This window comes from Erpetoichthys calabaricus, chromosome 16 (genome assembly GCF_900747795.2).
Source record: "Erpetoichthys calabaricus chromosome 16, fErpCal1.3, whole genome shotgun sequence".
Taxonomy (NCBI): Eukaryota; Metazoa; Chordata; class Cladistia; order Polypteriformes; family Polypteridae; genus Erpetoichthys; species Erpetoichthys calabaricus.
This window is the reverse complement of record NC_041409.2, coordinates 77,508,032-77,523,142: the sequence shown is the minus strand read 5'-3', so window position 1 is coordinate 77,523,142 and position 15,111 is coordinate 77,508,032. Positions and strand designations below refer to the sequence as shown.

The 15,111-nt window shown below is 37.7% G+C and overlaps 1 protein-coding gene across 2 annotated transcripts in view; it reads left to right on the top strand.

Annotated features, from left to right (window-relative positions):
* Positions 1-14,367, top strand: part of LOC114666958 (brain-enriched guanylate kinase-associated protein) — a 117,498-nt gene extending 103,131 nt beyond the window's left edge. For both annotated transcript variants that reach the window (XM_028822011.2, XM_028822012.2), the window contains 3 exons: positions 4,122-4,229; positions 12,157-12,240; positions 13,010-14,367. In XM_028822011.2, coding sequence (XP_028677844.1) covers positions 4,122-4,229; positions 12,157-12,240; positions 13,010-14,356 — 1,539 coding nt within the window. In that variant the 3' untranslated portion in view covers positions 14,357-14,367. The remainder of the gene's footprint in view (positions 1-4,121; positions 4,230-12,156; positions 12,241-13,009) is intronic.
* Positions 14,368-15,111: the final 744 nt, after the last annotated feature.

Below are 15,111 nucleotides of genomic sequence, written 5' to 3'. Positions count from 1 at the left end.
AATTCCATATGCTTTTTACTCAAATTATTGTTTTCTTGTTTCCAAGCTGAAGAGTGGAAGGTTTGGAGTTTGTCTCCAGTAATTTCTGTTATTATCACATCCGCTGAAGATTTCTATACTGCTAGAAGCAGCCCTGCAATTAATGGGCTTGTATCTCCCAGGACATGTTTAGAAAGGCTCAAACCGCAGGGTTAGCAGCAGTAACAACACACTAGTAGTTTAGCTTGCAAATGATATTGCAGTTTTTGTTATTAAAATGTGACTTTTTCAGAGTGGAATCATACACTTCTTTCAAGGTCATAAACAGTGTAAACACTTTACATAAAAAGTAAGAATTATCTAGGGAAGTGATGCAACCAACTACAGTGCTTCTTATCAAAAGAAGGAGTAATGCATTTACAGCCGTGATACCTGCATGGCAAAATTTACCTGTTTTAAAATCTTTCCCATTTTTGAAAAAAACATGTTTTACATTTACTGTGTTTTAATCACCATAACAGGGAAGACCTCAGAACATCATTTTATAAGGTATATGATTCTATTATATGTATAACTAAATTGTGATTCTTGGATAAAAAATCCATCTGAACATTTACAATCTTTCTAAGCACTTGTACATGATAGTTCCTTAACCCATGCTGAAACTATTTCTATCATTAAAAACCTTTTCCTGACAACTGGATACACAGTATGAGCCTGATTTTGGTTACATGGTGAATACCATGTGCACTGGAGTTATTTGTCTGAAGGAGGAAATATACATTGACTTTTCTGCAACATCAGTGAAATAGAAAGATTTACTGCAATTGGTGTCCTAATAACATTTGGTCATTGAAATTGGACAAGAAGAGGGTTGGGACTTTGTTGACTTAAAACATTGTCTAAGCTGAAATAATGGAGATTTAGTGATCAGCCCTGTTGCATTTATTAAAAATAAAATTAAATTAACTATTGTCTGAAATTTGAATATTTGTAGTTTATCTCTAACATCCATAAAAAAATAAACTGTTTAGAGCAGCATGGAGTTCAGGTTAGGGATCATTTCTTTGTGATGTTGTTTGGATTAAAAACACACAAACTTATTCTTGTTCGCAAAAACAAAGCCACACATTTCAGCCTCTAAGATATTAGAAGTAATTATCTTTTCTGTGTGGCTCATCCACATGCTATATTGTGGACTTCTTACAGCTTGCATGAGAAAAGTTAAAAGCACTTATCTCTAATAATCTTCTTGCGCTTTCATACCCCCTAATTTCCCTTTGAATTATTACCAAAGGTGTGAACCAATATTGGATTTTATTCTAGTAGCTGTTAGCAAAATTGATTATAATAATATGTGAATTGTGCCTAAAACATAATTAAGTGGTGCTTACATTAACTTAAAATGACATTTGAATAAAATATATAATTTATTAATATTTCTCATCCAGATGCTACTCTGTGGCTAACAATCTTTCCAAATCTCTGCAGCTGGGACTTATCTGTGCTTGCCTTGTCTCAGCTGTTAGTGTAAACAAATGTAATTTAAGTGCAATTATTTTAATAACTGCAAATTGCATTTATTCACTATAAATAATAATTTACTTTCAAAGGAAAACAGTTTTCAGAGTACCATGCCATTGATTGAAGATTTGTTCTGCTGGACCTAAAATGTTAAGGAGTTTTAATCACACTTTAGGTTTACCAAAGAATTTTTCACTTACAGGCTTGCCATGAATTTTAGGTCTGTATGTAACATTACAAAGCTTGGATCCCACAAAACTGTGTGCTCCAACTTGACAGATTCACACATCTGTAGTGAAGGTCTTGTTGTTTTCTCCGCTAGACAGGTTCTAGATTTTGGATCCAAAAAAAGATGAACTTGCATTAGATGCATAGTGAAACTTCCAATTAAATTTTGTGTAAGTTTTGGTGTAATTTTTACGATATTGAATACCAATCTATGTAATGATACCTAGAATGTGCTGCAAGTATTCCAAACATTTATACATTTTCCGAGTGTGCATAGTCAAATTCAGGGTTATAAGAAGTTGGATCCTGTCTTGGAAAAATCGGGATAGAACAGCAATCGACGGAAGCACATAAGCACACACTCAAGTTAACTCATGCAGGTTCAAATTAAAATAACCTGCACATCACTGAGATGTTGAAAGAAACGAGAAGATCCATACTATGTAGTGCTCCAGCTGGAGTTTTAAGTGGGATCTCAAGAAGCCAGGAAGCAGCAGTACTAACCCCTGCACCACTGCAGTGATTAGTAGAATTGTTGGCATCACTAAAACCCAGAGGTGCAAGCTGCAGCCAAAAGCTGTATGTGACAAGGTATAATTCAGAGTTTGGAGGGGAGGCAGTGAAAAGTGCACTCCAATAATGGCAAACCATACCTGAAGATATGAAAAACATACTTGTGTCATGTTGGAAAAGGGCTGCATTGTTAATATTTGTGAAACTAAAGAATGTTAAAATAATAGTATTCCTAGCCATTAACATAGGCTAGCTTCATGACTGTTGAGTCACTGATTTCTGTCTCTTCGTTTTAGGCTTAACTGTTGATCTAACGTAATTATTTAGTTTAAATTTGTACATATGTAGCTCTATAGGTTGTGCTGTTTTGAGTTGTTTTTTTTCCCACCAACTTTAGGAATTCAAATAATAACAAAATAAAGAACTCATGAACTGAACAGAGATTGTTTATTATTATTTGTAGCTGATTTACTGTTAGATTTCTTTCAATAGCTGATGCATTAGTTTTATGTAGATTACCATTAGTAGCTTTGTTGCAAGTGTAGAGTGTGTCATTTTTATACATGTGAGCCCACCTTCTGTTTTAGACATTATGAAACACAAGTTCTTAGACAATTGCAGTTGAATTGGGCTCTGGATTGCATTACTAGGGCAACTAAGATCAATCTAGCTGAACTGCATCTTTTGTTTGTTTCTTGTGATAGTGCCATGTGAAACGCTGCTTTTTAAAATGTAATATTTAAATAACTAATTTGGTTAACAAAAATAAAATGTATAAATGTTGTGTACAGTGTGCTAATAATAATCTTAGATTCATTATACAGTACATCATAGTTTAGTTCTTGTTAGATAAATATTTTAAAATATAAATAGATGTATAATGTTTACGATGCAGTATTACTGCCTGTCACTACTTATCTTGGATATGTCAGGCCAAGAAGGAAGTGCAAAGCATTATGATATTTGCTTGCTAGTGTTGTCCACTCTTTGGGGATGGATTTATTCTGCTTGATGAGGTTGTTTAGTGTTGGCAAACATCTGAAAAGTTTGACAGGAGAAAGGTGGTAACAGCTTGCTGCAGATCATCTTATCTAAAGTGCTACAAAATGCTGACTATGTGTGCCGAGTTAAGGGTAAGAGCCATCCAGAGTGAACAAAAGCACCATGTACAAAATTACTTTGTGCAATTTGAATATGAATGCTTTGCCTGTGATAATAAATTATAGGCTGTTCATCTTGAGTGTGTTTAACTCTAGAGAGAAAGCAGTCTTCCTAAGTAGTGTGGGCTAGTGGCTAAGGTACAGAGCTTTGAACAACAAGGTTTATGATTTAATCCCAATGTAAGTAATTGGGTAAATCTGAGCAGGTTGTATAACCTGTCAAGCACACATTTATTTAAAATAATATATACTGTATGTAAATCATTTTATTTGAAATCTGCCCATTTAAGAATTTTGGGACAGTGTGCATTACAATAAAATTTTATAGTAATATGAAAAAAGATTTGCCTCCTTCCTGATTTCCTTTGTTATACCAAAGTTTTGACACTCTGTCCATTCAGATCTTTATCCAAAGTGTACCATTAGGGTAAAAGGCACCTGGATGAAGAAGTAGTACCTTTTAATGAAGAAATTCATTCAATATCAAATGGCACTAAGTGAAAAGTAATTGCATTGCTATACTTAGTGAGTAGTTGTTTGTTGGTATTCAACAACTTTAGTCATCAAAGGCCAATATTCTGCACATCATTGTTATGATGAATGTTCATTTTGTGAAATTTGTAGTTGAAGTGTTATTTTTACCAAAAAAGGAGGTGTGTCATTGTTGGTCCATAATACCTATTTGGATAATCAAGTTGTTCCTTTCAACCCATACAGTCTCAGCACCATGATGATGAGAAGAGAGCTCTAAGCCATGAGATAATTGTCTTGAACAATCACTTAATGGAGGCCAAGATAACAATAGAAAAACTTCGAGAGGATAATGTGAGTATGATGCCTGCAAATGCTAATTGATTCTCAATTATTTGTGTGGGGAGAATCTAAAGCTGTTTTTCAGTTTTCTGACTTTGATAACCAAGCCCTCAATAAAAACTTTCATTATTGCTATTCCTGATGCAGACTTATCTAATTTATGTAACTAATTTATGGAAAACACAGAGAAACTAAAATAGGATTAGTGTTTTATATAAATTTAATTGATATAAAGAGGAACAAATTAATGTAAAGAAACTTAATTACTTTGAGTGTCAAACGGAAAGACTCTGTGAAAACACATGAACCATAGGGACCAGGATGTAAAAACTCATAGGTTTCAGTTGTTAAAAGATGCAGTTTTGCCTTCCTGTCATCTTCTATAACCAAGCTTTATACTCTTTGTCAGCGGTAACTGCAAAACGTAGGACAGACATTTCCGTGTGCATCAGTTTATCCATTCATTTTCAGATCTTACTTTTTTCCAGTAGAGTATCATAGTGATTTAGAATCTGTTTCAGCAGCATTGGATGCAAGGCAACCATGGACGTTGCAAATCACACTTGCATGTATATACTTACTCATGCTAGGCCAGGATAGACCACCAATTAACCCCAGCTATAGGTCTTGAAATATGGGAAAAAAATCAATTACCTGAAAGAACATGCGCAAATGGCACACAGTGACTAAGAAGGTAATTAGTCCGTGGTCTGTGGAGTTGTGAAGCAGCACTGCTAATTACTGTACCACCGAGTCACCACAGACTGCATAGGTACCTTCAGTAATTTCAAATAAATAATAAAGCAGCAAAATGGCCTTATAGAAAATGACAGGAGACTGTGCCCATTTCATTCAGCACTGTCAAGCAGTGAGTGTGTGCTTTAGCATGCACAATCAGCTGGATTCTCACTCCAGGGACTTACGTTTAGGCTTTAATCATAGTTCCAGTCTCCAGGGATTCTAGACTCCTTAGTGGTACAGTCTCTGTGTACCACATGGCAGTTTACAAAGGATTCTGCATTTAATACAGACACACAGCTCCCTCTAGAGGATGAACATCACAACACGTTTGACTCCTTTCACAGGTATTTTACATTGTACCTTGTAGTATCTCTGCTTCTTTGAGCAAATAAATACACTAACTTATAGAGGTGTCAGTTTCTGAGTAATTGGTATAAATAATGGCATCCATAAGTGTGGCAGATAAATGTTCACTGATGGATCAGCTGAGTTAGTTATTAGAGACACATGAGATAGCAAAGCATGGAAATCAGAGGCACTGAAAAGACTTTTTTTCGAAAAACAACAAAATGTGCCACACTATTAACTGTTAGTTGAACTCTTCTGATGCTTTCTTTCTAAGCTTCTCATTTTAAGTGAGCGGTAAAATACAAAATAATGTGTAGGATGTGTACAGAGTAAAATGTGATTCTTACTTGCATGTCATCCACATCCTAGTGATAGCAGTATAATAAAAGTAACAGACAATGATACTAGTCACATTCATTTAATATAAATTTGGAAGATGTACTGTACAGTACAAAACACACAAAAGGGCTGTGCTCATGCAGCCATCAGTATGAGAGGTAGTTTTAGTACCGAAGGATAAAGACCTTTTCTAAACCTAGTGATATGTATATTTATGATTCTGTACCATTTGTCAGAATGTAAGGGGGAGAAAAGTAACTATGCGGAATGGCTGAGGTCTTTAATAACACACTTTGCCTTAAAGCTTGTAATAAATGTAAAGGACGATAAAATGGCCAGATGCCCCAATCAATCGGTAAGGGGATTCATCAGAGAAAATGACTTCACCCCAGTCCTCAACAGTCTAATCCATGTACCTTTTGCAGAATATCAGTCTGTTCCTGATGGTTTTTCTTAGAGAGAAGTGGCTTCTTTGCTGCCCTTCTTGACACCAAGCCATCCTCCAAAAGTCTTCACCTCATTGTACATGCAGATGTACTCACACCTACAGTTAGGCCCATAAATATTTGAACAGAGACAACTTTTTTTCTAATTTTGGTTCTGTACATTACCACAATGAATTTTAAATAAAACAACTCAGATGCAGTTGAAGTGCAGACTTTCAGCTTTAATTCAGTGGGGTGAACAAAACGATTACATAAAAATGTGAGGCAACTAAAGCATTTTTTTAACACAATTCCTTCATTTCAGGGGCTCAAAAGTAATTGGACAATTGACTCAAAGGCTATTTCATGGGCAGGTGTGGACAAGTCTGTCGTTATGTCATTATCAATTAAGCAGATAAAAGGCCTGCAGTTGATTTGAGGTGTGGTGCTTGCATGTGGAAGATTTTACTGTGAACAGACAACATGCGGTCAAAGGAGCTCTCCATGCAGGTGAAAGAAGCCATCCTTAAGCTGCGAAAACAGAAAAAACCCATCTGAGAAATTGCTACAATATTACGAGTGGCAAAATCTACAGTTTGCTACATCCTCAGAAAGAAAGCAAGCACTGGTGAACTTGGCAACGCAAAAAGACCTGGACGTCCACGAAAGACAACTGTGGTGGATGATTGCAGAATCCTTTCCATGGTGAAGAGAAACCCCTTCACAACAGCCAACCAAGTGAACAACACTCTCCAATCTCTCGATATCCAGTCTACCATAAAGAGAAGACTGCATGAAAGTAAATACAGAGGGTGCACTGCGAGGTGCAAGCCACTCATAAGCCTCAAGAATAGAAAGGCGAGATTGGACTTTGCTAAAGAACATCTAAAAAAGCCAGCACAGTTCTGGAAAAACATTCTTTGGACAGATGAAACCAAGATCAACCTCTACCAGAATGATGGCAAGAAAAAAGTATGGAGAAGGCGTGGAACAGCTCATTATCCAAAGCATACTACATCATCTGTAAAACATGGTGGAGGCAGTGTGATGGCTTGGGCGTGCAAGGCTGCCAGTGGCACTGGGGACACAAGTGTTTATTGATGATGTGACACAGGACAGAAGCAGCCGAATGAATTCTGAGGTGTTCAGAGACATACTGTCTGCTCAAATCCAGCTATATGCAGTCAAATTGATTGGGTGGCATTTCATGATACAGATGGACAATGACCCAAAACATACAGCCAAAGCAACCCAGGAGTTTATTAAAGCAAAGAAGTGGATAATTCTTGAATGGCCAAGTCAGTCACCTGATCTTAACCCAATTGAGCAGGGATTTCACTTGTTGAAGACTAAACTTCAGACAGAAAGGCCCACAAACGAACAGCAACTGAAAGCCGCTGCAGTAAAGGCCTGGCAGAGCATTAAAAAGGAGGAAACCCAACATCTGGTGATGTCCATGAGTTCAAAACGTCAGGCTGTCATTGCCAGCAAAGGGTTTTCAACCAAGTATTAGAAATGAACATTTTATTTCCAGTTATTTAATTTGTCCAATTACTTTTGAGCCCCTGAAATGAAGGGATTGTGTTAACAAAATGCTTTAGTTGCCTCACATTTTTATGCAATCGTTTTGTTCACCCCACTGGATTAAAGCTGAAAGTCTGCACTTCAACTTCATCTGAGTTATTTCATTTAAAATTCATTGTGGTAATGTACAGAACCAAAATTAGAAAAAAGGTGTCTGTGTCCAAATATTTATGGATCTAACTGGTACCTGCTGCCATTCCTGAGCAAGTTCTGCACTGGTGGTGACCTGATCACGTAGCTCAATCAAATTTAGGAGACTGTCCTGATGCTGCTTGGACTTTCTTGGGCGCCCCGAAGCCTTCTTCACAACAGCAGTGGAAGTTTTTTTTTTTGGGGATTAAACTCATTTTCATGGCAAAGAGGGACTTTGCAGCTAATTGCAATTCATCTGATCACTCTTCATAACGTTCTGGAGTATATGCAAATTGCCATCATAAAAAGTGAGGCAGCAAACTTTGTGAAAATTAATATTTGTGTCATTCTGAAAACTTTTGGCCATGACTGTAATTCATTAAATAGGAGATGCTTTCACAATAACAGCCAACCAGTCACATAGTTGCTTTTCAATATGGCCTGTTCTGTGAGAGTTAAAACAATGTAGCGTTAAGCCCTGATTCGTGTGCTTTTTTCCCCTGTTTCTTTACAGTTATTGCACAGCTACTATTTTTCATTTGAACGTCCAAATTAATTGCTTCCTCTGAACAACTCTTTTTAATAATAAAAAAGAAATTATAGCATTGTATGTTGTTAGTATTGTTTGTTTCGTTTAAATAGAATATATGTGCTGCTCTGGGCTAATGCCTATAATTGCCACTTAAAGATAAAACGGATTTCTGTATACTTTTAACATGGAGTCTCTCTACATTTCATGCATCCTTACATCTCCTGCCACATCTCACTTTGCCTGCCTTCACTTCTGTAATGTTGCCTTCAAAGCTGACTTTAAATTTCCTTGTGATTCACATGAATATCTATATTGGCTTTTGGAGTTACTGGTTAAGTGTGTTTTTGGGAACCTAGTTACCTACAGTTAATTGTGAGAGTATGCTCTGCTCCTGAGGTCAGATTTATAAAACTTGCATACTCGTTAAAAAAGGCCCAAAATGAGCATGTGCAGTTTTCCATGCAAAAGTCAGAATTTATAATAGAAAACTTGTGTATATTTACAGCAACACTGGCCCATGTGTATGCAACATTTTGGAGAAAGTGGGAAATGACAACACCCTTGATTAAATAGAGAAATGCATCCAAACCAGCTAAATGATGATACATATATTCATATCACTTATGTGTGTTTACGTGACGAATATGGTGTATAGGCTCTATGGTAGTTGCCTTTGAAGAGGGCCACTGCTGCATATTTTCACTTAAAAACTTTCATGAGTAGCATTAGAAGACAGGCTGCCTGAAATCAGGCTTTATCTGTTCATATCCAGGTTTTAATAGTTGGCTACCAGGCAACAGGTACCTACCAGAGGGAACAGGCAGACAGGTCAGGAATATGTCAGCCAAGTTTCCACTCAGTCATGCCCGCCTTGCTGGAAGCATAAACTATTTGAAGAGGCGCTACATTCAGTTTTCATATGGTGTGGGTATTCAGACCAACATAAAATGGTAATTTGCATCAGTGTCCTGTTTTCCCAACATAATCTGTGCAATTGACTGTACTCGTTACAATAAGGGCACCTAGCGAGAATGAAAATGATTTTGTTAACTAAAAAGAATTGACATTCCATTAACATACAAGTTATCTGTGCCCCTAAGAGAGGCTGATACATGTCATGGTTTGGTGCCCAGATCAACCCATGATTAATTTATGTTGAGGCAAAGTAGAATTGGCAGACAACCTGCTGATGTGTTTGTACCTGATGGCTGACTTTGAACTGCCTGAACCCTAAGTTTTGCATTTGATTTATACTATTAATTGTAACAGGAATCATGTCATTACATGTGACAGGTGAGGGTGGCTACCTGCTTTGGTGCTGGTGATGTACGCCTTTTCCGGATCAAAGAGCGCAGAGGAGAGGTGCTACAATATCCATATGTAGGTGGCAGTATCTGAATGGGTCATGTGAGAGGTTGCTCTACCAGCCAATGAAGGTCTGCCATATTGAGATTGCATATGTATGAGTTTGATTAGCATAGTCCTATATTGTTTGAGTGTGGCAACCAGGTGGAGTTTGAGGCACATTCACATACAAATATCTACAAGATGATTGTGGTTTATAAAGGCTAAATTACCTATAAATATGCATATGCCAGGCTTTGTAAATAATTTTGTTTTGTATACATAGTTTCTTGCTTTACGTATACTTTCACAGTCAAATTCATGCAAGATTTTATAAGTGAGACTCCTGGACTATACTTGAAAGCAGCATCTAAATCAATACAAAATAACTTCTGCATAACATACATTTTTTTTTTTTTGTTGCACATGTATTGATTTGTTTTGTACAGCTTTTGTGAAGTGTTCAGGTTATTTGTAAGTGTGCACATCTTTCTTTTTGCTACAGTTGGCAAGTTTTGAGCAAGTTTTTTTGTTCTTGAAAAAGTTAGATAACTTCGTTAAAGAAAATATGGGTGATTCTGCCTAGAGAGAGAATTTCTGGGCTATTAGAAGCACCTCCATAATAATTATTTTCTTGTTGTAATGAGACTTCATCAGATTTTCTGTCTGACTAAGCAAAAAATTATTGTAAGACAAAGAGCAAATGTACAACGCTTTCAAGTGATTTCTGATTCAGAACCTTAGTTAAGAGTTCATGAAATTATCCTCCAGCTATACAACAATGAAGCAATCGGGCACACACGCCATTCTAAGAAGTTCAGAATTTAGACTTTGTCAAGTTGTGACGTCACACTTTCCAGTGTCACATTTTACCTTGACAGGTTATATCTCTATAGCATGCACATTTTTTAACTTGATATACTTCATGTTTCAGGATTTTACTTAATTGCCATAACAGCTGCAGTTGCATGGATGCTGATTTAGGGAAGCTCATGCAGATTATACCTCAAAAAACTTGAAACTTTAAGACAGCAGTAATCCTCATTTTGCAACATCCCAAAACCAAAACAAGCAAGTGTGAAAACAACCATCATATTACTGCAGATGATTGCATATGTGACATATTTTTAGCAAAGTTCTCTTTACTTTTCAAATCACTTTAGACTTTTTTTGTTAAACATATAAATAACCATGAGAATTTTTAATCTTATGCAAAGGAAAGCAAACCCACAGTTCCAAATATGTGTTTATTCTTTGCTCTGTACTGTAAAGAAAATGTTTTAATGCACATACAGATTTAATTTTCTTTACGTTTTGAAAAGGTATTGTGCTTTGTAATGACTGCTTCTAAAAAGTATGGAAGATATCCAGTAAGATTACTTATTTAGCAGTATGATGGCAATGTAAAGTTAAAAAGGCAGATTAGCACATGAAAGAAGGGAATGTGATGACTCCATTTGGTGCAAAAAATACATTTTATTTAAATAAGCCATTTTTCTCATAGTAATACCAAGGGAGTTTTTTATGAAAAGCAGGGAATGTCATCTGGATCAGATACAATTCAAATTTCATAACAAAAATTCAAATGTAAGACTAAAATAATTGCCATATGTATAATATCAGAGTGAAAACCATCATCAGTGTTGACAGCAGAAAGTATTTTTTCTTTCTGCATTCTTTATAACTGCTGCACATGCAATGGATATAAAAGTTCAACCTGCATGAAATCTGTGCATCAATAAGATGATGTTGTACACCTCTGAAGCAACCTCAGACTAATTCTTGTTTTTTTTTTTTTTTTGTTCATTTGGGGGTGATTAATGTTACAACAAGAGGATTATGGGTGTTCTTTGACACATTTGTACTGGTAACAACTCATCTGCTTCAGGTTTTACTATGAATAATGAGACAGGTAGCAAGTCATCTCTGTTGTGTTTGCAGGTTTTTATTTACAAAATGAGCTCTTTCACACATCATGACATTTGTAAGAGAGGTAGGGGGGTCGGAGAGGGTTGCAGGTTTACCTTACTGGGCATAACACTTTTGAGTTGCATTTTTGTTGTTGATTAGTAGTGTACAATATAATACAAAGCTTATTTTTGTATAGCCCAAAATTACACAAGGAGTGCCCCAATGGGCTTTAACAGGCCTTGTCTTTCAACGCCCTCACCCCCCCAGCCTCGACTCCCTTAGAAGACGAGGAAAAACTTCCAAAAACCCTAGTAGGGAAAAAATGGAAGAAACCTTGGGAAAGGCAGTTCAAAGAGAGACCCCTTTCCAGGTAGGTTGGGATGTGCAGTGGGTGTCAAATAAAAAAGCGGGGTCAATACAATACACAGAACAGAACACAAGTGATCCTCAATACAATATAACAATGCAATAGAAATATTACAAGTACAGAGCAGAATTCAACAGTAGATATTACATAATATGATGTGGATTTGGTATATTATTTGGATTTAGTATATTAATGTCGCATCTCCTTCTCTTCCAGGAACTCTACAGGAAGGACTGCAATTTGGCTGCTCAGTTGCTCCAGTGCAGCAAGTCTCATTACAGGGCTCACAAGCTCTCGGAGGTGATTGCCTGCTCTCCCTTTTTGCTCTATATATTTTTATGTGATGTGGAGAGCTGCCTTTGCAACTTCTCTTCCCCTTGTGTACATTAGGCTAAAAGAACACACCACTTTAGTTATTTGTCATAGGCATGTCTAAAATTTGGGGACAGCATGTCGTGGTGCTGGTCAGAGATACCAGGGAGATTTTGAGATTTCAAATAAATATCCATTTTGCGAATTTCTGTAATGATAAAGGCAGGTTTTTTGAAAGTCTAGGAAACATCTGAAGTTAATCAACATTGAATATTCAGTTTTTTTGAAGGAGCACTAATGTGGAAAAATCTTACTTGAATTCCCTTACACTTACAAGAGGATGGAAGTTTGTCACTGTATGCTGTAACTCTTCAGTTATGAAGTTTGCTTATCCATTCTTGAAAACCCGGGAGTGGGGTCTGCCACATACACATTCATATATCATGGTCCTTGACAATAGGACACAACCGTTCACTCTTTAATATCTTTCTGACACATTTTGAGGTTACCTATTGAAAGGAAAGAATACTTTAGAATGAAGATGACTCAGTATACATTGAATCTTTTGTATTTTCCAAAAACACTACAGTCCCTTACATGTGCTAAGTACTAGATAGCCATGTTTGTTCTTTTAAGTACAACCTGCCTACTCAGGAGGAAAATGCTTACAGGCCCAGTGAAATCATGCATGCTTCCATATTTATTGTGCATCCTATTTAAGCTTGTTCACTTACTTGCTGTTATGTTTCTTTCAAAGCTCCCTGTAGACTTCCAAGAGCGTGTGAGCCATCACATGGAGAAGCATGGCTGTGGCATCTCACTTCCACTCTGCCATTCCCCCTACTCTGACACTGTGCCTACTTCAGTCATTGCCAAGTTACTAGAGAAACCAGAGCCCAGCAGTGCACCTGGCTCACACACCTCCAGTCCTTTGTCCAGGGACACAAACCCATCCCACAACCATATGGGCAGCTCAGAGAAGCTGAGTCGCAGGCCTGTTTACAAGTCAGACTTGTACTGCAGTGACACAGCTCTCTACTGTCCTGATGAACGAAGGAGGGAAAGGCGACAGAGTGTGGATTTGCATGTGAAAGAGCCTGCAATATTCAGGCCACAGAACTCTACAGACAGCAACACTGAAGAGGATGGCTTCCATTCCAGCTTCTCCCATGAACCTTTTACTGAATTCATCACATCACTGCCTGCTTCTAGCTCTTACTCCAGCTTTAGTGTGGGCTCTGATGAGAAAGGGAATGCTCCTAGCAGCACGGTCTCCTCATCTCACCAAGCCATCTACATGGATTGGAGAGATGAGAATTATGAAAGGAAAAGCAACTCTTCATATGAGAAGGAGAGCCCTCTTTTTCCCAAGTCCAGAAGCTTCCAGCAAATACTGCATGACCACCAGAGTGGCACATCTCCAGTTTACATGAGGACTATCCCTGTGAGCTTCAGCGAATCTTTTCCTTCACCAAGTATACGTTCCTCGCATGTGTTAGGACATACAAAGATTTATAGTGACAGCAGGAACAGTGTCAACAGTCCAGAGGAGGACCTGTCCAGCTGCTGGAGGCAGTTGAGTGTTGAAGACATTAATGCATATTCTTACAGGAATCCTGGAAGGATTTCCCCCTACAGCTTTTCAGAGCAGCACTTTGCCATGGGTCCTATGAAAAACAGGTTGGGCCACCTGTATAGTAGCTTCCAAGAGGGTGATGACGTCTATCAAAACAGGCTAATTGACCCTTGCCTGCTACCTGCCAGTCCCAGTCCAGAGCATGGCAAAGCACTCATGTACCAGGCAAAAGACGATGAGCAGAAATCTGAGAGAAGCCTCTTCCACTCCGGCTCCCAGGAGAAGGGGAGCAGTAGCAGCAGTGGTGGCGCCAAGAAAGAGTATGTGGATGTCAGCCCCAACAGCTCAGCCGAGTCCCTAAACCAAAGTTCTTTAGAGGCTTCAGACCTTTTAAATTATTCAGTGGAGCTGGAAACATCTTCCCTGGTGAGCAGCAAACCAGCACTGTACCAAAAATTTGGCAGCACAGGACTCTGCAGGAAGGACAGTCTCACCAAGGCACAACTGTATGGGACTTTGCTAAATTAAATTTTCCTTTTAATTGCTGCATTTAAATTGGGCTTCATGCCAGCTAAGCACCGCACTAGGGATTCTAGAGGTGGGAATGGGAAGTTCACTTTCTAAAGAAATCCTTCCTTTATATTTCTGCTCCCCTCTTGCTCTTCAGTCTATTTGATTTGATTACACTGTGTGAATGAAGCAGGATGGTGAAAGAATGGGCACTTTGAGAGCAATAACAAACTTGCTGCATAGAGAGGGACAATCGATTGTAGGCACAGAGCTGTGAGCCAGCTTTAAAAATGACTTGACTGTTATATCTAGAGGGCTGGGGGGCCACGTTGGAAAAGGTGTTGTCTGAGAATGACACATTATGGTTAAGCTGACCCCCAATTTCATACAAATGGTATAACAAGTATTTTTGTAAAAAAAAAAAGCGAGTGGTTTTAAAATTATATATTCATATGAATAACAGTCTAAGCTGAGAGTCAAATTGACTGAACTCAGGAGAACAGAAAAGGAAAAGGGTAGAAAAGCACCCACTCCTGGTTCTGATTCTGTTCCTCTTTTCCAATGAGAAATTGTACAAGAGAGGGGCCCTGCATGAAAGGAAAGCTACTTTCTTTGAAGTAATTAGTCCCAGGAGCTCACTGTGGCTGCATGTTTTTTGTTATATTCCTGATTAGAAGCTATTAATGAACATGCTATTTATTTAGTTAGCTTGCTTCTGCTGTATTCTGAAGTCTTTATTTTAGTAACTTGGAAAATGTTTTTGGACCCATGTG